The 25493-nt window shown below is 40.9% G+C and overlaps 2 protein-coding genes across 2 annotated transcripts in view; both read right to left on the bottom strand.

The window, feature by feature from the left end:
- Window positions 1–2269: 2269 nt before the first annotated feature.
- Window positions 2270–15599, bottom strand: csf1ra (colony stimulating factor 1 receptor, a). Its single transcript, XM_030397204.1, has 22 exons — window positions 15430–15599; window positions 15024–15140; window positions 12614–12901; window positions 12132–12419; window positions 11909–12045; window positions 11662–11827; window positions 11221–11422; window positions 10780–10895; window positions 10561–10672; window positions 10268–10467; window positions 9980–10071; window positions 9345–9471; window positions 9131–9238; window positions 8854–8964; window positions 8554–8716; window positions 8378–8460; window positions 8133–8236; window positions 7712–7834; window positions 7425–7536; window positions 5134–5233; window positions 4047–4158; window positions 2270–3686 (listed from the first exon to the last, which is right to left on the bottom strand). The coding sequence occupies exons 2-22, from the start codon at window positions 15073–15075 to the stop codon at window positions 3540–3542; spliced, it is 2943 nt and encodes a 980-aa protein (XP_030253064.1). The 5' UTR covers window positions 15076–15140; window positions 15430–15599; the 3' UTR covers window positions 2270–3539.
- A 592-nt stretch (window positions 15600–16191) lies between these two features.
- The window catches only part of pdgfrb (platelet-derived growth factor receptor, beta polypeptide), a 35625-nt gene continuing 26323 nt past the window's right edge, over window positions 16192–25493 (bottom strand). The window contains exons 15-23 of the mRNA XM_030396866.1: window positions 24842–24998; window positions 24479–24645; window positions 23864–23976; window positions 22847–22969; window positions 21897–22008; window positions 20992–21091; window positions 20796–20901; window positions 19290–19582; window positions 16192–18095 (exon numbers count right to left, since the gene is read on the bottom strand). Coding sequence (XP_030252726.1) covers window positions 17948–18095; window positions 19290–19582; window positions 20796–20901; window positions 20992–21091; window positions 21897–22008; window positions 22847–22969; window positions 23864–23976; window positions 24479–24645; window positions 24842–24998 — 1319 coding nt within the window. The 3' untranslated portion in view covers window positions 16192–17947. The remainder of the gene's footprint in view (window positions 18096–19289; window positions 19583–20795; window positions 20902–20991; window positions 21092–21896; window positions 22009–22846; window positions 22970–23863; window positions 23977–24478; window positions 24646–24841; window positions 24999–25493) is intronic.

Below are 25493 nucleotides of genomic sequence, written 5' to 3' on the forward strand. Positions count from 1 at the left end.
CACAGACAGGTTTATATAATGTTTTCTATGGAGTTCAATTAAGAGGAGCGTTCAAACTGCTAATGTTCAATAAGATGAGAATAAATAATAATTTTAAAAGTGAAAGTACTACGACAAATCTGAAAATATCTGATGTGATATTTGGAGTTACGTAGGATAAATCAGGAAAATGTTCATCACAGCAAACGCTTTGCTCTGAAATGTAGAGTGGTAGAATGTAGAAAGTTTTGCCCCCTTAGTACGATGCATGAAAAGAAGAACTCAGTACAAATACCTCAGATTTGTACTTAAATACAGTATTTGAGTAAATCTACTTAATGACATTCCACCAGTGTTCCTCCCCTCCATGTTATTCTTCGTTATTGTTAATGTATGCAAAGAGGGACACGTAAGTCCAATTCCCTCTGTACTTTATTTTATTTTTTTATTTTTTCAACTTGAACCTCCGTAATAACCCAGTTTTTAACAATGCATTTGATTGTGGGTTTTTTCCTCAGGCAAAGTCATCTGGACTGTGAATTTACTGGAATTGTGTTCAAAGAGCTCAAGGGACTTCGACTCATGGTGTCGGAGCCATTATTCTAAATCACGATGACAAATTAGAGTTTCGTCGCCCCCCCCCCTTACTTTCACCATGTTGTAAATGCTTTTCAGAGCGCTCTGTCTGTACTTTATTATCAAATCTATTCTGCTTTTGTACAAAAATGTATTCAATCAATTCAATGCCGCACCGCGTATTGACTGCTGCCTCACACCCAGGCAGATTGACCCGTAGCACTGGAGCACAGCGCTCACGTTAACTGGTTAACTAAGCCTCGAACGAAGACGGTTGGCTGGGTAGGAAGAAGGGAAACATGACAGGAAAGAGGATAGTAAAAATGCATGAAAAAAGAGAGAAAGAAAGGGATGAAATGAACTTAAAAAAAAGGATGAGGTTATCACGGCAGGGAGGAGCTTTAGCTGTACGCTTCTATTTTTCATTATTGTCTCTAAATCTTTCAAGCGCTACTGCAGCGTCACCATGACGTTAGTTGATACAACTGGACACCCGATAACTACATGAGGTCATGAAATGCATTCATGAGTAACTGTGTCACATTGTGTGAGATGCTTCATGAGATCTTTTGGTTCTATGTGTTGGATTTGAAATTATTTGCTTTTTGAAATTAAAGCAATTAGATGTTTAGCCAACAAACAGTCCATATAACTGTATAACAGAGGCCGGTGCCACAAAGCTATTACAAAATAAGTCATCATAGACATTTATATACTTTTAACTTTTCAATATCTCCAGATATGCGTCTGGATTAAAATGACCCCACCATTTTCTCAAACTAGTTTATCCAGATACAAGCGTCAGTCCACCTGGAATCTTGATATCTACTCAGATAACAACTTTCTTGTTAGATCGTCCCAGCCACGTTTTAAACACTTCCTGTGCCCAGGCTTTGACTCCGCTAAGTTTCAGGAAGACAGACTTGCGGCAATGATACTAAAATTAGAAAACAACATACTCAGCTTGAAAAAAACATCACACGTCTGCTTAAGTAATTTATTCTATTAGTCTAATGAAAGTTAACGACTAACAACACAGAAAACAAATATTTGACAGGAGACTTATTATGCTTTTTTAGTTTTTACCTAACCCTTAGTGTTTTATGTTCTTGCGCCCTGGGAGCTTGTTATCTTCTGCTTTTTATAACTTTTAAGTGTTTCAAAGCGCAACAAGATGCTTATTGAGGAGAAACACCAACACAAAGCCTGGGATGTTTGTTTGTGCTGTTGCATAAAATGTTCATTAAACGTGACAAGTGCTCTTTTTTGGAGCGCTGTTAGGAGGAGAAATTCCTTCCGAGGTGTTTCTGGAGTAGAGAATGACTCTGGCCGGGCTGCAAAAGCACTGTGGAGAATATTATGCTTTACTCAAACTCTGCAATATATCAACAAAGACCTCACAAAGTACAAGCAAATCGAGCTACGACTAAAAAGAAGAAACACGATTTTAGCTGAAACCACACAAAGGAAGAGAAGCATTTAAAGGTTCTGTAGCCTCAGCGGCGGGATGATCACTTCCCCACGAAGATTTCAGAGTTGTGCAATGTAGACAGACACTGTGGGAAATGTTCCAGAGGAAATGCAGATTGGACGTTATCCAATGAGAAAAAGGAAGTGTAGAGAGAAGCAGCAGGGTTTCTATCTAGCACCGCAAGAAAAAACAACAGGCACCACACCACAGTCCAGCATATAAACCTGGGAGTGGTTTCAGTGGTAAGACTTGAAGTGATTTCAGTGATTTAATTGGCAGCTTTTGCATTGATTGTCTCATTTGCACACAAAAAAATCCACAAAACACATATATGAACTACCAATGCTACTTTCTACTCTACGACATTTAAGCGAAAATAAAGATTATTCTCGATTTACATCATGAGATTTATACATTTTTAGATATACATTATAGCTTATGTGTTATTCTAAAAACCTTCATACAGTTGGCAGTGTAGGCTGACTGCTACATACAAACACCAGTGAGGCTTACACCCAAAAACACACGTCTAACTCTACAGGAAATGAGAGGAGTCGGTTGTGCCATGCAAAAAAAAAAAATTTAAAAATAAAAATCCCCGTAAAACTTTCACATTGTCAAACATGAACCATTGTTCATCCGATCCGTGACAGATCCACAGATTTCCCAGCTCAGTTCAGCTGCGTCCCCTGCTCCTCAATCACACGAAGCACTGGTTAATGAATTGGATTGAAGTGGAACAATCACATGTCGCCACTGACTGACAGCTACTGTAAAGTGTGTCACAAGAAACATGGCAATGACCAGACTGCGGAGAGGAAAAACAACGCGGCCATTCTTTGCCTTCTCCACGGTCGATTTGGCCTGTTTATAGCATTGAAAAACACTCACAATGTTCAATTACAGTGAGCCGATAATAAACTTAGAGAGCGCATGAAGACGGTCAGACGGTTGGGTAGCTCCCTCTGAGGAACACATGCAGTAAAATGATGAAAAGGAAGTGAACCTGCTGACAAAAGTGACTGAAATCTCCACACAAACAAAAACAAGACATTCATTCTCTTGGGGCAGTAATGTTAAAAAAAAAAAAAGAAGTAATAAACATAGTGTAAAATATGGGATTATGAACACTCTCAGGGGGGAAATGGACAAGCAAGAGTCTCCTGCAACAGATTAGACCTCAGATGCACGACGGAGGCAGTGATAAACAGTCTGTTGGGGTAAGGTACAGCTTCGGATGCTTATGCGGTTTATTTCCTCCTTTCATGTCTGCAGCTGGACGTGGCAATTTCTAGTCATGGTCTGCAAAGAAGCAAGTCACATGCTCGCTGCAGCTGGCGAGCAGACACAACGGGGCAAAAAATAGCTGTGAAGGCGACTCTCTCTGCCACCGTCTGAGCTGTCGAGCTACCGTTGAAGATCCCACTTTCCTGATGCCTGCCGATGAGTGATTGGTCTGCTGATTGACTGACTGATTGATTGAATGATTGATTGTTTGGCGGGTTCTGGCTTTTCAACAGAACTGGTAGTTGTTGGTCTTCATCAGAGGCTGCTCCTCCTCCTCGTGGTCACAAGACTGGTCACAGGGGCCGTCGCAGCACTTGGGCTCGTCACACACTTCACCCTCCGTAACCTGCTGCTCCACATTCTGGTAAATTAGCTGTGGAGAGAGGCGTCGTTAGGACGAGGAGTCTCAAGAAAAAGCACCAAATCTTTAGATTAATGTCGACAAATTCTTGCATTCAAGCAGAATTTTCTATCAAAAACATGATTCTTGGTTCCCTGTTTATGCAACAGAGGATGCTTCTTTGTCTCTAATCCATTGGCAACAGCTCCTAAATAAGATTTTATCACAAATTGGTTTGACAGCAATGCTAAATCTGCTGTGTCTTCGGGAGAATTAAGTGGAGGAAAAAAAACGAGGGTTTCCTGAGGACATCTTCGTCACATGCTTTGTTCCATGGGTAGTTTGTTGCAAAGGCAGACTGGAGTCACTGAGCCCTGCTGTGCTCTCACTCACCTGTTCCTGCTCAGGTTGGTCCCCGAGCAGTCTTTCTATCATCTGAGTGATCTTGCTGAACGTCGGCCGCTCTGTCGGCTCCAGATTCCAGCACATCTTCATGATCGTGTAGCTGAAACAAGGGGAAAAGTGGACCAAAACATAGTAAACAGGCTCACTTCAGAGACGATTTTATCCGAAGCGCACAATTTTCACCGCTCGCTGTTTTCTGGTGTAAGATCATGAATCCGTATCGAGCCAAACTAGACGGCTAAAGGAGCGGCTTATAGAGAGGCTTGTTCATAAACACCCCTGCCCCTCCAGTCCCATTTCGCTGCCGTGAAATAGCAGTTACATGGCTCCCTAGCATCGAGATCATGTGGCTAACAGGCAGAACTGAGGCCTGACTCACAGCAGAACAACAGATGATTAGGCCCTGACTCAGATCCAGTCCCCTCAGTTTTCCACAGCATAGTTATTCCGGGCAGTGTGACAGCCACACCAAATCAGTAAACCCAGATGTTAGGCCCCTCTGAGAGACTGGGAAAAACACTCTCTTTATTTTTGTTAAGATGGAGTTGAGGTCTGTTACTTTTTAAGTTTGGGGTTAGGCGATAACCCAAAGCAAGTACATTAAAAATCCCGGGAATAATGGAAGTTCTTCATGAGGTTACCTCACGTGGCAGTTATTTATGTAAGATAAGGACAGCGGCGGATAAAAGGGATCTTTGTTCAGTCGGGATAACATTTGGGAAGAACTGAAATCAATTTAGGATCAGCTGTTTTTATAAATCAGTTCTTGTGAGAGCTTAAATAAACTTAAATGTTGCTAGCTGCTCCTGCGTGTTAGCAGCTGTTATCACCGGTGAGCACAAAGGGACCACAGCATTAGCACAACAGCTTCTCAGAGCCTGAGACGTTGACTCAGTTGTAAAAACGCAGCTGATAGTCACTTGATTCTCCAGTAAAACTCAAGTGATAATCAGGTGACACAAAGTAGAGAATTAAGATTGGCTGGACAAGAGGCGTTTTGAAGAGAGAGCGGCAGTGGTGATCTTTTCATGCGGCCGACTTCTTTATGTTGTGTCTTTTGAGGGGTGGCGCTTACATCTCGGGGGGAGCAAAGTCTGGTTGGGACATCTGGTAGCCACGCTTCACCATCTTGTAGAACCTGGAGTCCACAGCCATGCTGGGGTACGGGCTCTTGCCTAATAGAGGAACATATACTGTAATCTCAGCAAGCAACATGTCAAAAGTTTAGCTGAAAGCATTCAAAAAATTCAAACTATCAACAGAATGTGAAGAAATTACAGCTCTGACATTACTTTACTTCATTACTACTGAAGTTAGTGAGCTAACCTGCTCGCGCCGACCCATCCCAGTCTAAAGCTCCCGAGCTAGCAGTGTAAAGACCAGCACTCTCCCAGTCCGGGCTGCTAGCTGCATGGCTGGCTGGGCTAGCTAGCTAACGGCAGCTACTGTTTGTAGCAGTTAGCAGTTACTGTAGCGAGATGCTGTCCCATATTATCTGTTTTAACAACAGCTGATGCGTTTTTACAGATTGCACCTTTAAGTGTCGGGCACTTTACAGAGCTCAGCCCATCTCGGCTTACAAGACACGAGCATGGACAACACAAAGACGGCCACGTCACAGTCTCACATAAAAAAACATTGTTATTATTATTTTGTTGTGTTCAGTGTTCTCCGTATTAACAGCCGTGCATTTTCTATAAATCTAGCTCAGATGTAGACCTCCGCCTTAAAGTCAAATCAGTTCAACTAAATGGTTTCTCAGGTCTCTGTGCACAGAGACGTGAGAGAAGAAAGGATCCTTTAATGACAGCAAAGTCGCACAAAACACATATACTTCTCTTTAAATAAGGTGTTAATAAAAGGTTCCGTGTAGTGATCTTTAATTTGATCATAGTTTTCAGATTTTTGTCAAAATCTCCTCTTTCCATTGATCCTTATGGATATGTATTATCTATCTGACTGTTTATAATCTAAATCACAGAGATGGGATGTAACAAAGTAAAAATACTTTGTGACTGCACACATTTTTTTTTTTTTACATATCTGTCTACTTTAGTATTTATTTTTCTAACAATGTTTTACTTATACTCCCAACATTTTAACACAAACATCTACTCTTTCTAGTTATAAAAACAAGCTTATTACTTTAGTTTTAATGCATTTGAGGGGAATTATCGATTACTTTGCGTCATCACATGTCACATTCCCGGCATCACAAGACTGATTTCATTTGATCGGAGCACATCGCGCACGGCAGACGTAGCAAGACGAAACAACAGAAAAAACAAGATGGTAACAGGCAGAGAGGGAGATCCTGAAGCCCTCTGCCTGGATTCACTTATTTTCTCAGCTCTGGATGCTCTACCCAGGGGCGTAGCAAGCTTTTCAAAAGTGCGGGGGATGGATGGGTTTGTGAGGGGGGTGAGGATCTGGTTATTATAGACACAGATTCAATATTTAGCTGTCATGTATCCTCACAGTTACAGCGTCACATACATAAGCAGCTGTAAACACATGTAAAAATACATCCTGTGGTTTGTTGCAGGCCTGTATACTGGACACATAAGGAGTAGATAATGTTTATAATCATCAGAGAACGTTACATACATTGTTTTTGGTTCGTATCTGTTTCCTGTATATATCCATATGTGTGTGAATGTGTAAATGAGAGGCATTGACTTAAAGCACTTTGTAGAAGGCACTTTATAAAGTTCACTTGTATTGGTTCATGGGGCAGAGCTGCCACATCCGATATGGCGGCGACGTCGATGTAATGCAACGGGCCAAGCCGCTCAGTGAGGCGTCTATGTATATATGTCTATGTGGATATGTGCCGGTGTGAACTATGAACCTAGCTAGTTCCCACCTCCTCAGCACAAGCTATACGATAAATCTAACACAGCAAGAGAGGCGGGACTTAAGGCAGAACAGCCAATCATCAGCCAGTCACACTCTAAGCCGGTGTCATGTTTGAAGCAACAACAGGAGAGGGAGGGGGAGAGGAGGCAGACACAGAGCGGCCAGAGAAACCGAGCGACTGCAGTAAGGTGTTTGTGCAAGAACTGCAGAAAACGTGTGGCTGTTGAACTGTCTCACAGGGAAAAGTGTGTGAGTTAAAACACCCACATCCCCCACGGGTGCGATGCCCATGGCTCTACCAACCCAAAATGTCAGTATTTGACATCCTGGGGATGAGAGTCGAACGGTCAACTATTTTTCTGCTGCGTTTACGAACAGCTTTTTGTTTGTTTGTTTTTTACTTCTACTTAAGTTAAGAATGGGTGTAATTTTGCCACCGCTGGCATATCAGAAAGATGTCACTACATCGTGTGAATGTAGGGTGCATATGTGTGCACGTGTTCTGACCTAAAGAGAAGATCTCCCACAGGAGGATGCCATAGGACCAGACGTCACTCTGGACGGTGTAGACACAGTCAAAGATGCTCTCTGGAGCCATCCACTTCACCGGCAGACGAGCCTTAACACACAATGTAAAAAGAGTTCATGTTCATGGTTGACTTCTTGGTTTTTTTTGTTTATTTCTCATAATTTAACGCCTTAATGTTATTCATTTATTTCTAAGGACCAAAATAAACTACTTCTACGACTATGGCTATTAAATTTCAAGTAGATGTTGGATCTAATCTACTTACGTTGCCCTTCACCACGTAGTTGGAGTCATTCATGATGTCACGTGCCAGACCAAAGTCACAAATCTTGGCCACTCTGTGATCAGTCAACAGGACATTCCTGGCAGCGATGTCTCTGTGAATACACTGCAAACACACACACACACACACACACACATACAATATTAAACTATGACGACAAATCAATATGAAGAATATAAAGGGAAATGCCCCTCGTACCCTCCTCACAACTTATTTCACACCCTTCATTCATCATGCTCTTTTTGGTCGCTTTTTTCTTAAATCCAGTGCTGATTTTGTTTGTTGTGTCTGGCTTAAAATACCAGCATACTCTACATCCCAGCTGTACAGTGAATAATCAGAGCAGTATTTTCTGTTGCAGATGCTTCTACATTTTATTCCTTTGTGTGGTAAAGTCACTTACATTTTTAGCAGCCAGAAAGTCCAGGCCCTGAGCCACTTGAAAGGAAAACCGCAGCAAGTCATCGATGTCCAGCGGCCAGTCAGCAGTCTCCTCGCAGACAGGGTCTTGAGTCAGATATAAATGTTAGTAACACACAGGATCAGGGAGTTACGAAGGTTATACTTTTCATTGCCGTGCTGCAGCAGTATGACGTATGACTGACTTTGTGTTCATTTCAACTGGGACTTGGAGAGGAAGCTTTTTACCTTGAGAGGATTCTATATTTGGCAGCTGACTAGGTCTCATCTCCAAGTAGCTGCTCAAGGACGTACTGGAGATCCCACTGTCACTGTTGGATGAAAAAAAAAAAACAGAGGACGTCAGAAGAATCCGAAAACACAGATTGTATGTTTTTCACAAATGCACATTTTTGATGATGTACCTTCTAATGAAGTGTTTCTGATTGCAGATGTTCTTGTAGTCATTAGAGTTCTCCACAATGTCGGGCATGTTCATAACAAAGTTCACAAAGGTCTCTGCCTTCTGGCGAAGGAAGTTCAGGAGGTCGCCGAGGCTGCAGTATTCTGTGATTACAAGCACCGGTCCTGAAGAAAAAACACAAGTATGTTGTTGTGACTCTCCACAAAGTTCTTTCAGATTTCCTATAAGATGGATGGCGGAGAACTTCCATAAACATGGATTAACAATATTTGATCCAGCATAGCACAGGATGCTTTCTGACCTCCATAGGTGCAGGCTCCCAGAAGATTGACAATGTTCTTGTGGTGTCCCAGGTGGCTCAGGATCTTCAGTTCAGACATCAGAGCTTCCCTCTCATCTGAATGAGCGCTGGCTGCAAGACACACAGTATAAATAGTCATCATTACATCATCCACATCTAAACATGTGAAACAAAAGATTTAGGGCTTCACTACAAGGCATTATCAGATGTATTATCCACGTTATCTGGAAAAGGTTCAGATTCGCCAATCAAATCGGAGGTCTTGGCCTCATCTCACCTTTTAACATTTTCACAGCAACGCGCATCGCATTTTCCTTCTCCTCTCCAAGACCATAAGCTGTGGCCTCTACAACCTTTCCGAAAGCTCCCGCACCCAGGATCTTTCCTGGTCGGACAGAAAATACACCAAGAAAGTGCTTTTAGCCTACATTATTTTCAAAATGTAGGCATTTAAGTGCATGTGAGTCAGTTGGGGATAACATGGTGCTAACCTAGCTTCAGCTTGTCTCTTGGGAACTCCCACTTCTCATTGTAGGGCAGCTGAGTGGGGTCAATGAAGGTGTAGTTGTTTCCATCTCTTGCCTCAATGATCTTCCAGCGGATCTCATACCTGGGTTTCTGAAGAAGGAAACAGGAGCTAATGGTAGTAAAACCAAAACAACAAAAATACTGCATCCAAGTCGCTGATATCCTGTGGAAATATCTGGACAACAATATCTTCCAACTCTATATTTTATGGTTACACTTTAAAAGTTAAATATATGTGGATATATTTTGAATGTTAATTTGGATGCAAGCACAACCTCTTTGCTGCTTATCAGCTTATTTGCACTGTTGTATGTTGTATTTTTGTCTGTTTTTAATGTGTAGTGTATGAACATTTATGTACTTGCAATGCTAGACCAGTGGACTGCTCTTAAAAACCTGGTGCCTACATTACCCACAATGCAACTTAGCCAACGAGTGACAACACTGGAGGCAATTGATCAGATTACATACAGCTTACTGTAGAGCCAGAAAAGGCTTTAAACTTCACAAATGCAGTCGTACTCCTCAAGACATTTAAAACACACTTAAATCTGTAAAGTTGATGGAGTTGCCCTTTAAGGATGTAAGTGTATCTTACCTGTTTATATTTATAAAGCAGGAAAACCAGAAGCACGAGGAGGATGGCCAGAATGCCTGCTGCGCCAGTCAAGGTAGAAGTGAAGAGTTTGTCTGCATAATTTAGGAAATAAAGAAAGAGTCATTTCTTAATTTCTTAATTTTATATTCTGTTTGCATGTATAGTTTATGAAAAGAAAAACTACAAAGGTGTCCGATAACAATCTGACCACCTTCTGTCATCATTCATGTGACTGTGTGACAACAAACCGAGAGGCACAGAATCCGTGATCACATTCAAATGGCTCACCGGAAACCTCCATGGCAAAGGTGTCGCTGCTGACTCCGACGAGGTTGAAGGCCACGCACTCCACCGTCATCCGCCGGCTGGACGGCCCGACGGTGAGGACGCTCTCCACCTCCACAGCCCCGTACTCCTCCCTCTGCACCTCCACCGTGGGAGCCTGGAGAGGGATCGCCATCTGCAGCCCCGTGTGATTTTCATTGCACCTGCCTCGTTGCAACGCACACACAGTCAGACAAAAGGTCCCCGAGCAACTGTCGTGGGACAAAGTGTCACTTCTTCTGTGCAGTGATACTTACGTGGGCCGTATCCCAAAGCACTGGTACCAGATGATTCTGGGAGCGGGATAGCCAAATGAGGTGCAAGTGAGCGTGGTTACGTTTTCCCATCTCACCACGGCAACAGGTCTCTCTGCCAGTGAGGAACAAATCAACAAATTTATCAGATTTGAAAGAAACGTTCCTTTGACCTGAGATGACTTGATCGCACTCATTTGATTTCTTGACTATGTCACTTACGATACATTTGCACTTGGAACGTGATGGACGCATTGGCCAAGTCACTCCTGGCAAAGAAGGTGTACTGCCCCTGCTCCTGTGCATTCATTCTCTTCAGCAGCAGACTTGCATGGTATCTAAAATAAACAAACCCAAAAGAAAAAGAGGAATGTCTACAGGACCTGAAGTGACTAATTCTGCGGTCTGAATACAGACACTTCCTATGTATCATCGCTGAGCACGTCAACAATTTAAAAAGAGAACACCACTCTTCCCTCTAGCCGCAGTTTCATGACCTGAGGAAATGAATGACCTTGGCGTTCCCCGTCCAATTTTTACCAAAAGTGCACCGACAGCATGTTTTAAATCCAGAATAGCTTCCCCTTCCTGTAGTACACTTGTACAATTGTTTTTACAAACTGTGCTGACATCTCTGGACCACATTTCTCTGGCTTTTTGTACCTGTTGTTGTATCTGATGAACTTGTGCTCCTGTGTGGATGTGTTGGGAGATGTTGGGGTGTACCATCTGTGCTCGATGATGTGGGGGTACGCTTCGATGAGCACACTGAGCTCCAGATCTTCTCCCTCGTTCACCTCCACCGAAAGGCCCTGGTGGGCCAGTTTAGGGGACAACTGGGGCAACAGCCTGATGTAGGGCTTATCTAAAAGAGAAATCCAAACAGTTTGTTTTCAGTGGCTAACACCAACCCCAAACCCCACCCTTACCCCAACTCCAGCCCTTACCTCAACTCCAGCCTTAACCCCAACTCCAGCCCTAAGCCCAACCCTTACCTAAACCCCAAACCCCAATCTGAAACCACACCCTTAGCCTAACTCAAGCCCTAAACCCATCCCTAACTTAACCCCAAACTTAGTATGAGACACAGCACCAGTGACTGACCTACAACCAGCAGGTATGTCGTTGAACTGTTCACCCCTGCTTCATTTGTGCCAATGCAGGAAATGTTTCCTGTGTCTGCAAGCTCCACAGCCGAGATGGTCAGGATGCTCGTTATGTCAAGGCGGTTCTCTCCACTGGAGCGAACCTTCTCCTCTACTATCACTCTCTGAAGACAAAAAGAAGAGATGAAATCTGAGTTCAATTATTACCGCAATCAAGAAACACTCCCAAAGTGCCTCGCACTGACCGACTTGGTGGTGTATTTCCAGGTGACGTTGTAGTTGAAGTTGGGGTTGTGCGTGGTGCAGCGAATCTTGAGCTCCTCTCCAACAATGCGCACATATTCATCTGTCTCCAAGAAGACGTATGGAGGGAAGCGAAGCTCTAGAGAAGAAAGGAAATCATAAATCAAACTTGATGAACATATAAATTCAAATTACCCGTGACAGTTTTGGGTGATCATTCCTCACTCTGAATGACGTTGATGGAAAAGGCCTTGGACGTCTTCTCCACTCCGTTGACCCTGGCTGTGCAGACGTAGTCAGCGTTGAAGCTCGGGTGGAGGCTGTGGATGAGAATACCACGGTGCCGGTAAACTGTGAAGTTCATCCCCGGCGGCACGCTGGTGCCATTGTCCATGCGGAGGCCAAGGTCCGTGGCTGCTGGGTCGGTCAGCAGGCAGGGCAGCAGGTAGTCCTCACCTTCCTTCCTCACCACACGCAAGGACGTGCTGCTGGTCCAGAACACACGGTTTGGATCTAGTAAAGAAAGTTAATCAATTAATCATATTCTTTTCACCCCAAATTCCCCCAAATCTCTCAAACACAGCCAGTCAGGGTAAACCAGCACAGCAGGTCTGAACTGAAGACACTGTTTGACTGCCACAGCTTGTGGAAGCGTGTCCTCCCAGTGCACACACTGAATAGTCGGTCTCTCATTTCTCAGAGCTCACCTTTTATATACACATGCACTGAGGAGATCAGTTGACGTTGCTGCGGCATGGCAGTGTAATAACATCTGTATGTTCCAGTGAATTCTGCAGTGGGACGTTCCACCTTAAAGGTGCGGACGTTCCCGTTGGCCTTAGAAACGAAGCGTCTGTGTTTGGCTAGCCTTGGCTGCCAGTTTACGGGCCTGTCGCCCTCGCACTTAAGATCCAGAGAGGTCCCGGGACTGACCACCACCTCCGCACTCACCACCGCCTTAGAGTTGAACTTGATCACCGGACGCCTCCATTCCACTGAGAAGAAATTAAAGAAAATATGTATGAGTTAATTCATTTTAGGCAATTGAAACTTGCCTTTGTGGAGGAAGCTTAAAAGATAATTTTTGCCCTGTGATGATTCAAGACAGATTGAAGACTTGGACCCTGATAACATCCTTCGATCGTTCTCGCTTCTGCTTTTTCTAGCTATCTCATCACTGGAGATAACAAAAACATGTAAACATGAAAAAAAGGCTGATGTTATTTTTACTTGGGCTGTCATGTTCAGCACTTAAAATAATATAATAAGTTCGCCCAAAAATGAACATTCAGTCATTATCCACTCATCCTTATGATGATGGTAAGTCAGGTGAAGTCCACAAAACATTTCCGGAGCTTCACAACAAAACACTGCTGCAGCATTCTCCTAAAACACTGAAGTAGATGGGGACTTGTTTTGATACGTGAAAAACAAAAATGGCTTGATTCAGCTTGTCCAGCATAAGGCCTCAGAGACTCTGAGTTGATTCGAAAAGATGTTATTTACTTATTTTAAGTTGACATCTTCACTGTAGCTGCTATGCTAAAAGCGTTAGCACTCATGCCGTCTGAAGTGGGTGCATAAGCTTGATCGAATGTTGAGGATGCAAATAATGAAATCTAATTTTCATATCAGTTTGGCATCTTTGGGCTTCCAGAGAATTGGATTACGAGGGGCAAGCCGATAGGAGCCATTTAATGTTTGTTTTTTTTCTGTTGTTTTTTAGGTTTTAAGACAAGTTTCCATCTCCAGCTGTTTAGGAGAATGCCGCACTCTGTTTTGCTGTAACACTCCAGAAATGTTTTGCACACTATGAAACTTCATCCGACTCTTGACGAGTTGTTGATGAAATAATGATCCTGAATTTTCATTTTTGGCTGAACTTTTCCTTTAATGTGTTCAATGTGAGCACGAGGAAAGGAAGTTACATGTTTGGTCATATTTTTGGAAGAAACTGCTACATGATATTGATAGTTGAAGTTTTAGTAAAGAAAAATGCTCTCAATGACGATCTCGTTGAGGATGTTTATTGTTACACAACTTAAGATTCTGTGAGAGAATGGCACGCCTTTCCTGTTAACCTGATGCATTTGCTAATTTATACTTGAGTCCACACTTTCGATAAAGGTTATTAGATTCTCCATTTGGAGGTTTGTACATTGTGTTTTGAGGCTTGAAGCAGAACTGAGATTCCGGGATCAGCATTTTTTCCAATTCACCACAGCACACAAAATCATGTAAAGAGACCAGGAATCAAATCAAATGAAACCGATCAGCATTTTGGATCTGAACCCCCTGATTGTTGATGTAAGCAGATGCCTTTCCTCCAAGCTCCTGTCTTAATCAGCTTAATGAACTATTCATCCAACCTCAAAATGACCCCAATAACACCTCATACAGTACTCTGGCAGAAAGCAAAGCTAATTCACTCAGCCATAATTAAACCAAACAACAGATGCTCTTATGTGCTCAATTCAAATACATGAAATCAGAATTTAGTGCTCGGCGGGTGATACCCATATATGTGGTGCTCAGAGCCAAACTCAAATTGAGGTTGGGGGAGGTGGGGGTTGAGAGAAAGATAGCATCACAAGAATGACCCCAAAAAACAACTCATGATGCTGCAGACAAGTGTCCTGCCGATGACACACAAAACAGTGTCAGACCTCAGCATTTCTCAGCTTTTTCTCAGCCCCCTACCACGAGTTCATGCCATGAAATGTACGATGAAATCATTCGAGCGCCATACACAAGAGTGTGCAGGCCTTTCCTTTAAGTGTTTTGCACGACTAATTGGTAAACATGGTGTAAACATGCCATTTAAAGAAAAAACATTTTGAAAAGCTTGACTTAATTTCCATATTTAATATTACAAACTTAACTCTCCACATTGTCAGTCCTTCAAATCAGTATATAAATAATAAAGAATTTATTTGTTGCATGTTTTGCCTTCTTTGGAGTGCTCCTCTTTCACTTGTGTTGTTCTTATTCCAGATTGTGGATCGTACATTTAAAGCTTCAGTAGCTGTGCAAAAAAAAAAAAAAGAGTGAAAAGAGAAAACACTGAGCACACGTCAGCTGCAGATTTTTAACAGTCAGTGTTTGTCCGGGCCTCACCTGAAGCAGCAGAGGCCACGATCCCCATCAGCAGAGTGAGGTAGGACTGCATCCTGGATCAGCTTCAAACCCGCAGTTTGAGCGTCGTTGTTGGCTAAAAAACACTCTTCTTTTGATCTGTGGTGCACCAGAGAGAGGAATGAGAATACCCGCCTCTGAAGTTGTGCTATCACTCCACCCCCCCCCCGTTAACTTCTCTTTTCTGTCTGGTCAGAAAAGTTTTGCCCATAAAAATAAATCCATGTTTACTAACAATCTGTTTCACTGTCTGTCTTCTAAATCCGGAAACTAACATATAAAATAAGTTGAAACTGACGTCATGTCATGATTACAGTAATTAACAAGTCAGTACACCTCAAAATACAGCTGTTTGGAAGAGTCACTCTTTTGTTTTAAATGTACTCACCTGCAGATGTCTGCAGCCTAACAGACGGGTGAAAGAACTTCCCTGGGTCTGATGTTTCCAGCATCAAGAGCTGACACAAGAGTCCCTTCTTCCCTTTCTGTTTGCCTCTGCCCTTCTACTCCCTTCTGCTTGTTTACTGTCTCCTCACCACAGAAGTCACACAGCAAACATGAAATCTCTCAGACAGCAAGTGGTGGAGGGTGGAGGGAACTGTGCGTGCGTGTGTGTGTGTGTGTGTGTGTGAAGAGGCGGATCAGCATATCACGCTCAACAAATTAATGAGCCAGTGCCAATTTGCCGCGGAAAGGCTCAATTCTCCCAAGATATCCGTTGAGGTGAGACTAATCACCTTCATCGCTGTTGAACCATGGAAGCCATTCTTTTCTAGCCAGGAGAGCGTGGACTGGAGGGAGAGGGGAGGAAAGTCAAAGGGTTCTTAGAGATCTGACCCTAGGAATCAGAGAAAAGCACTCAGAGATATGAGACTGTGGAGTGATAAAGAAGTCATTATGGATGCGTGCAGCCTCTTCCAAGGAGGTTATGGGAACATTTGTCAGAGGGATGCAGAGAGAATGTGACGGGCAGAAATGTAGCTTTATAAAAAGAGAAAACCACCAGGAATTATTATCAACCACGATTAATATGTTTACTTATTAAATTTAGTATTTTTAGCTATTTTAACTGGGCACAAAAGACAGACAGTTCCGCCAGACGAGAGCCACTGGATTCACATGATTCATAAAAGAGTCACACTCCCAGTGCTACTATGATAATACACATTTATTGTCACATTTACAACATATAAAATGGCACATATAAAAAATACATTTGTAAACTGCTTTGGTACCATAGCTTGTGATACAGTGATCTTGTGCATTTTTAAATTGCTACAGAAAGTTACAATGTGTTGTTTTAAATGGTGGATTAAGTACTGAAAGTCGAAAACATTGTGTAAGTGAATGTTATGCAATGCAATAGAGGACTAAAAGCATACTTTTCTTTACATGTACACATATGGCTATCTAAAATGTATTGAGCACAACAGCCCTTCATATCAGCGAGCAACAGTAGCTGCAAGTCAAAACTCTGTCAGTCTATGCAAAGGCACTCGCGTGCCACCTTGTGCAATGGCAGTGATACGCTGTGTTTATCATATTCACTTGTGTGAGTCACCAGTCATCACAAAAACTGCTTCACTGTAACAGCCACATATTCTTGATTTATTCTATCTTTATCCTATTTATATCTTCTTCATGAATATCCTCGTTCTTCTAAATAAAGTGCAAATCTGGCACAGAACTATGTAATATACCTACATAAGGAAAGTAAAAAAAAATTCACAAATGAAACACAAATACATTTCATATAATCTTCACAAAAAAAGGAAAAAAAACAGGTAACCTCTATGTGGCATTTGTAGCTAAATAGAATGTATTTCTCGTCGTAAAACAGTGCATGTAGAATCTGTCTGCATTTCAGGCCTTTTTACAAAGTCTATTACAATACAGTGAATACAGTTTTTGATTGTATTTTAAGGAAAAATGCAACATTATTATTCAATTCACTTTGTTTGAGAACAGTAACGAGCGGATAATGTAGTAACAGCCAATTATGGAAAGATGTCTCGATGACACTAACTAAAATAGCGCATGTCTAATAAGGCCTAAGAAGTCATGAGAAAAATACGACAAATGCATGATGATGCAATGATTCTATATACCATATTCACATGACGTCACACTCTGGGTGGGAAGCTCAAGTGTCATACTACTGTAGGCTATTACAGGCTGCAAGTCATATAAACGTAGGGTATACGACAATACATTTTCATTTCACAGCTTCCCCTATTGATCCGGAACGGAAAAGACAATGGTCGTCAAGCTGTTTTCATGGTTGAAACCCTATTATCTACAGCTAATGTTAAAATTCAGCCTCCTACTAGCTCATGATACCGTTTGATCATGTGACATCACACCACAGGAAATGCGTAATTTAACTCTCAATCTCATATCTTGGATTAATTTATTATTCACGTTAGCTGTTGTCTAACAGTAGCTAATGGAATATCAAACATGTTGTTTTACCTTGAAATATGACCCAGTATCCCTTCAGATTGTAAATTTTCATTGTCTGATTGGTTGCTGTGAAATAATAGCAATTTGTCAGATTGTCCTTTCGACAACAACTTTTGATGATGACATCAGAGGAAAATGGCTGCCATGTGATTATGGTCTATAGGAGTGTGAGGAGAGTACCGTATATGTTGTGGCAAGCTTCCAATCATTGGAAATGGAATTAGAACCATTTTGTAGTTTCAGAGGTACTAAGTGTGATAGAAAAACTCAAAGAAAGGCAAAACTTTTTGAGTGCTTAGTGGAAATACAAAGATTGCCTTCTTAGTCTCAATTTTGCTACATTCTAATCTAGTCATGTTCCCTTTTTGAGACCTATTAAAAAAAAAAAAATGAAAAAAATCCCAGAAAAGAGCTCTTTTTTCCTCAAGCTTTCCTACGTGTGGCTACAGGAAGCTGTCTTCTACCTCGGGCGTTCCTGAGGAGCTGAGCAGAGCGTCTCTCTCACTGGTCTCCTCCAGCCTGTCCTCTTCTGGAAGGGTTTCAGCCGTGTCCTGCGACATCGAGTCAGTCTCCTCCTCCAGAGCCAGAGAGCTGAGGGCAGGAAAACAGAAAACTCGCAGTCACGTATGAGTCAGAAGAGGACATTAGTCTTAGTCACTATTTATTAATGTCTCTTTGTGGTGTGGATCCTGATCTTCCCTCATTTTTTTTTTTTTTTACCAAGCAACCACAAGTAATTTTTAACCCAAAAATGAAACTACTCACTCTTTTGCTGAACATTTAAAGAAACAATGCATCTTTTGTTTTAAAGTGTAACTCCACCAATTTTATACATTTAAGTGTGTTTAAAGGTCTTGGGCAGGACTATTGCATATGTAAAACAATGGATTATAAAGCCTTTTGTGGCACCTGAGAGAAGCAGTGTGTAGTCTGCAAAATTGCCTCCCGTGATGTCACTCAGTGGCTATGTTGCATTGTGGGTAATATAGGTTCTGCTGTATCAATATTGATAATTTGTTTTTAAGCTATCCCTAGTGAGTTGAACAGTGTGATAGGAATGCACTACTAGAATGCTTTTCAAAACCTGGTGCCTTCATTACCCCAGATACAGTTCAGTCACTGAGCGACATCACTAAAGGCAATTTATCAGGTACATGCAGCTTCCTCTGGAGCCACAGAAGGCTTTATACTAGTTCTTTATACATGTATCTATATGCAGTAGTACTCCCCAAGACCTGTAAACACATTGGTGGAGTAACCCCTAAAATGATTGATCTAATGTTTTTGATGTCAAAAAGCAGCACTACTGCAGCTAACATAACTGTGTAAAATAGAATTTTTTTCTGTCCATTTATTAGTTACTAAATTATTTCAAGCTTTATCCATAACTTCACATTTTTTTAAAGACCATTAAAAAGAAAAAAGATGACTGGTGACTAAATTAATTATAGACTGGCCCATACAGTCACTCCTGACGTGATTGACACTGATACAACATCTGAATCCAAGTTCAGTATGAGTTATGGAAAAATAAACTTTGATTAAATGTAAATATATTTCGATTTTACAGTCCTTATGGCCAACTTTGCAAGGCTGCATGTTTATGTATGCTATAAAAAACAAGTCTCCATGTCGGCCTCCATAATACAGCTATTGTCTCAGCTCAACATCTGGATGAGTGGGTGTGTGCTGGGAGAAAACACTGCTCTTGTTAAGCAAATACATCCTCATCTTTCTCACAGCCCCAGCGTTTGGCACATGTCTGCAGCGTCAGCGGCTCTGTACCTTGCAGGGCTTTCCGACGGCATACCGGTGAACACTTCCTCCGGCTTGGGGTCTGGGATGGGAATGATGTATTCGTTGTATGAAGTGATGCCTTCCTGTGAGTCCGCCTCCTGTCTAAATTCTCCAGGGCTCGGGCTCTGGTTGTAGGGGTCCGGGGGGAAGGAGAAGGAGGATGGGGATGGGGAGCCAAATGCTGGGTTGGCAATCGGAAAGGGTGAGGAGAGTCGGGGTTTGGTGCGGGCAACTGCCGGGTGGTCACTCTTCAGGAAGTTGTCGTTGACTTGGCTGTATTTCTGTTGTCAAGAGACAGGAGTTTGATTATTTGAGCGATGAGGAATGTTAAATGATTACTATAAAGCTTTTAGACAGAACTTCAATTTTTTGTTGATTCTGGTGGTCTATGTGGACAAAAGACGACGAGGGTGAAACAAAGTAAACTCTGTTGTAATGCCGCACCCTACCACCAGACTACAAAGCAGTTCTTTCCTCAGTCTGTGAGAAAACCTCAATCCTTGGCACTCTGCAACAAAAATAGTTTTAATTTTTCTGAATCCGACCTGGTAACAGCCATTAATATAGAGAAATAGACGATCTTCTCACTGACTCACTTTTGTAGGTCATATCGAGGCATCAATTTTAAATTGTGATTGTTTCATTACCAGTTAAAAACTCCTTGTAGGACATGTAGGCAATCTTGAACTGGTGACCTACAATCGTGTCTACAATTAAATCTGTAATTCTCTGCAAGTCTTACTCAGACCAGTAACAGAGACCAGAGCAATACTCTCCACTTCTTATCTTATCTTATCTTACTACTGTCTTTCATCCCTGAGTCTGAAACATAACTGATATTATGTAGTTTATTTTCAAACATTCAACACTCAAAGGCTGTTTATTACAAACACAACAGTGTCAGACAGAGGACACAAAAGTGGAAGAAGTGCTTGGATCATTAACTTACACAGAAATGCATCTTATTCTTTACTTTTTCTGAAGTACGGTATTACCTGCTGGATAAAATTAAAGTATCAGTAAAATGTGAAGGTGCTTGTGACGCAGTGTTATTAACAGCTTATCATTACCTTTAGAAATTACTTTAATGGTTACTTTGCAGATTGCTGCTGCATCAGAGCCAAAGTAGAACATCTTCTAAACAATTTATTGAATTACGTATAAGAATCGTTTGAAAAAAATCAAAGATTTGTTTCAATAATCAGAAAACTGCTTTATTTCAAATCTGATAACTGGTTGAACTGGATTTTACAGAATATATGTTTACATGTTTGACTTTCACCTTTACCATAGTTATATCTGGCCATATTTTAGCTTTTACTCAGGTATTAATTTTGGGCCTTCAGCTGGCCACTAGAGGGCAAGCAGGCCAACTGTGAGTCAATGAGTGAATACAGGAATTCATTAAAATATAACATCACCCGATTAGTTTTTAATATCTGAAGATCTGCTGTGTGTTATGTGTTCAAGCTCACAGTTTAATGTCTCACTGACCTTTTTATAGCTCTCTGTCAGCATATTCCCCACACTATGGACCAGAAAGGAGAACTCAGGCCTCTTCTCAAACTTCTCATCCCAGCACTTCTTCATTATTTCATAACTGCAACATAAACAAGACAACATTAATTCATTTCTCAACACTTTCATGTCAGAGTTACTGGAAAGGAGGACTTAAATTCCAGTCACTCACACTTCATCAGAGGCATGGGCTGGTTTGGCCATTCGGTAGCCTCTCTTCAAAGCGCTGTAGAACAACTCATTCATGGGCAGATCAGGATAAGGGGTTCCTCCTGCAGAGAGCATTTCAAATCATTTTTGTCATGCACAGGCTATGAAATCGAAAACAAGTAGTTTATATAATCTGTAAATGTAAACTTTGATAAATCATTAGTGCACAAATCAAATATGTCCAACTAAGAACAACACTGTCTAAATGTAGAGGACATTTGACATGAGAATTTACTGTTATTTACTTTCTCACAAAAACAGAGCTGACGCAATAACAAGAAAAAAAAGGATGAAAAAATCCCAGTGAATGTCAGATTGAGACGTGGAAGCACAGAGAATCTTTAGTTATAACTTACAGAGGCTGGATTGTGAGTTTGTTTTTCACCACTAAGACTAACGCTACATACAGTATGTAATAAACTGTCTCCTTTGTCTTCATGGTAGTTTAAAAAAAATCGTGGGAAGAGGCAAAAAAAACAAAAAAAACCTCACAATACTCAAGGAAATGCAGTCTTAAAGCTTGACTGCACCTAATAAGATTAAGACCTCTTATGAGGCTTCAAACAAACTGGTATGTTCTTGCAACCAGACTTGGAATCTGAAATGTGGCTCAGCTTGTATTTGAGTCGACTGTTTTATTCTCGTACTTTATGATTTACCAGAAGGGAGCAAGGAGAAAGTGTGTCTATGTGTTTGTGCGGCTTCAAAAATTAACAAGTCAAGCAGGTGAAACTCGTACAATGTGACCTATTTAAGAGATTCAAGAAGATGAATACTTCTTCTGTGTAAACCAGTTCCGGTTCAGAAAGATGGCTTTTTTTTTTTGCGCTTGTTCATGGGTGTGAATATAAATGTGTTATAACTGACCCAGTGTGAAAATCTCCCAGAGAAGAATGCCGTACGACCACACATCGCTCAGGGTGGTATACAAATTATGGAAAATGCTTTCTGGTGCCATCCACTTCAGGGGCAGGAATGTCTGAATGACAGAAGAAAACAGAGAGCGATTTTATCAGTCAACTGGGTTAAAAGTACAGTTTGCTGTTTTTGCTACCATTGCAAATCCACTGAGGGTCTTACACGCAATATGTTATTTAGCTTCAGTTTAAGCTAATATCCACTATATAACATGCATTATAGATGTTTTTTTCAGACCAGCTTTCTTTAACTGCATTCCAACTCAATATGCATAAAAGCAGACATCAAAAATGTTATTGTCAAATGTAAATGTAAACGTTTGTCCAAACTAAATAACTAGATGTGTGATTTAGAGGACAAAATAACCAATTACTTGATGTTTTTCAATACTTTTATGTATAATACTTGAATAAAAAAACATTATGTTTATTTATTCTGACTTACTTTACTTTTTTTTTTTAAATATTCACATGTTAGAAAAACTTTACATTGAACTTGTGTTACATAAAATTAGATGGAAAACATGATGAAAAAACTTTAAGGTGCACTATGCAACTTTTTTTACAGGCCTATAAACAAAGCAACAGAGCTCTTGATATAGATCAGTAGTTTGAAAGAGCATGAGTTTTAGACGTACATAAAGGCCATATGTTTACATCTGTATGTGGAAACATTAGAGCAAAGTAGGCTTGTATCTGGTGAGTTGAGAATGCCAGTAGCCCATCCATAAGTCCTACAGTTGTGACTATAGTGACTAAATAACCAAAACTGTTACTAATAAAATTACACAATGCAACTTTAAAGTATGTTTTGAGCTAATTACAATTAATTTGAGTGGTTTAATGATTGTCATTGTAAATCCTTGATCTCTGCATTGATGTTGCAACTTTGCCACTTACGCTGCCTTTAGAGATGTAGTTGGAGTCGTGCATGATGTCTCTGGCCAAGCCGAAGTCACAGATCTTCACCAGTTTGCCCTCGCAGATCAACACATTCCTGGCAGCAAGGTCACGATGGACACACTATGGTGGAATAAAAATAACAGAATTATATAAAATTGTTGTTTCTTACCTTTGAGCAACAAAAATCAACAAGCAAGATAGACCAAGATATTTGAGAACCAGAGCAGCGCCAACTTTACAGGAGAGCAAAACAAAATATAAACATACTTTATACTGACTCTTTTAACTAAACTCAAAATTAGATATTAAAGCTTAATAAATATACTTAAAGCAATATTATGTAACATTTTAACCTGAAAACAACAGCTTCTAATTCATTTTAATGGTAAAGTGTCTTGTAACAGGGTGAATGGTGTCTCTGTCTCAGCCACTCCGCCTCCCGCCATCACTTGTTTCTGCACTATGTACCCTCAGTTAGAGGGTCGGATCACAGTGTTACATACATGTTTACTTCAACATGAAATTTCAAAGACCTTGGATTTTTATTTATGACATAAAATGCCAATTTCTACATAATTTTGCTTTAATCAACACATTTTTTTTTTTTTACACATTTTGTAGAAGACAGCGTTGGGTTTGATTAATTACTTTCACTTGCTTTAAAATTTAACTGTGCCCAATTGTCAGCTTTATAAGCTTTATAAGAGCTATATATATATATGATGGAAGCTCTTGTGAGCACAGTTGAATTTTAAAGCAATTAAAAGTAATTATTATTGTTACATAATATAAATCAGGTCACTTTAGTTATCTTCAGATCAAGCCAGGCTAGCTGTTCCCCCCTGTTTCTAGTCTCCATGCTAACCTAAGCTAACCAGCTGTATCCAAACATATGCATCAGCAAGAAAGTGAATTAGCGTATTTTCCAAAATGTGTAACTTTTCCTCAGAATCTAGCAGCTTAAGTCCACCATCACCAGCTACATACGATGAAACACTGATCTCAAAATCCTACATTCTTGGAGGCGAGGAACTCCATCCCCTTTGCGACTTGGTAGCTGAAGCCCAAAAGATCATCATAGGTGAGAATGGTAGAGTCGCTGATGACCAGGTCCAATCTGCCACCACCTTAACACGATGACAAGGTGAGATGACAAACGTAAGAGGTAGAAGAGAAAGTGAGGGGGATATCATGAATGAGGACTTTGTCTTGCTGTCGGGAAACTCCGCCTGTCCTGTGACTGCATGGGTTGAATTGAAGCTCATGCCTTTCATATGCTGTAACGTTTGTCTGCACATTCGATCTGGTCTGAGATCAAAAAGCAAACTGTGTTCATTGAATTATGAGGCAAAAACAATTAATCTGTTCAGGAGTTCCACAAGTCCAGTGATTAAAAAGAGCTCCTTTCACTCAGAAATACATACAGGGCAGTTCCTCCTCTTTAAGCAGCTGACAGATATTTATTAGCCTCACGCTATCTTTACATCAAGTGCGTCTCATTCTTTTTGTTTCCTGTGTACAGCGAGCTAAATTCGTCATACTTGTTTTCAATTACAACTCTGGAAAACTAATTACTGTCATTATAGACCGTGGATGCTATGATATAGACACACATGGCTTGGGTCAGACCTTGTTCCTGATAGATGTCCTGCTGATAGGGAGACTCGTACGGAGAGGGCTGGATGTCTGCATACTTGATGGAGTCTATCTGCTCCTGCATGGGCACGTAGAGCGAGGGCTCGTCCTTACTCATGTCCATGTATCCTCCATCACTCTCACTTCCAAATGACACGTAGCTGGAGGGACACAGCTGAAGTGTGAAAATGTCCTAAAACTGACCTAAATTATCCATACACGCATGCTTTCATGGTTCTTCATCATCAGTACACTTTATAGGAGAAAGTCATCTGCGGTATGTGACAGTAGATAAAAGTTATACAGAAGGCTCCTTTGTGCAACTCTGGACAGAGATTTAGTGTCTGTTCCTCTCACCCTTTTCTCTGGCTGAGTGGAGTGCTCCCGCCTGAGATGAGGCAGCCGTCGTCTTGGTTCTTCTCAGCGTAGTACTGCAGGAGCGTGTGCTTGTTCCTGTGCAGGTAGTCCACCAGGTCACCATAGCGGCAGTACTCAGTCACCAGATACAGAGGCCCTGATTAGTGGGAGAAGAGAAATCTAAATTTAGGATTCACTAAACAGTAATAAAACAATCATTATAGGCAGGGTGGGCTTGTACTAATTTACTAAGCTAGTTAAATGTTTAGGGAAAGCTTTTATAATAATTTTCAAATAATTAACAGCTTATTAAAAGCTAGTACATTTTTATGATATGTTCACGATTAGTTGATAATTGATTTGATACATTAATTACTAATATTGTATAAGAGAAGTTCAGTGTTGTAAAAAGTACCCACAAGTCGTACTTTAGTAGAAGTAAAGAGATTGTGTTAAAATATTAGTAAAAGTGACTCACTCATATGAGAAGTATTTGAGTAAAAGTCTTTAAGTACTTGACAGTAAACTTACTTAAAGTATCAAAAGTATTTTCTTGCCAACAAATGTAGTTATTTCTTAGGATTTGTAAGTATCAAAATAAGAAGTAAAAGTATATTATAAATATATTTACATGCATGTTGTATATACTCTA

This window comes from Sparus aurata, chromosome 18, assembly GCF_900880675.1.
Source record: "Sparus aurata chromosome 18, fSpaAur1.1, whole genome shotgun sequence".
Taxonomy (NCBI): domain Eukaryota; kingdom Metazoa; phylum Chordata; class Actinopteri; order Spariformes; family Sparidae; genus Sparus; species Sparus aurata.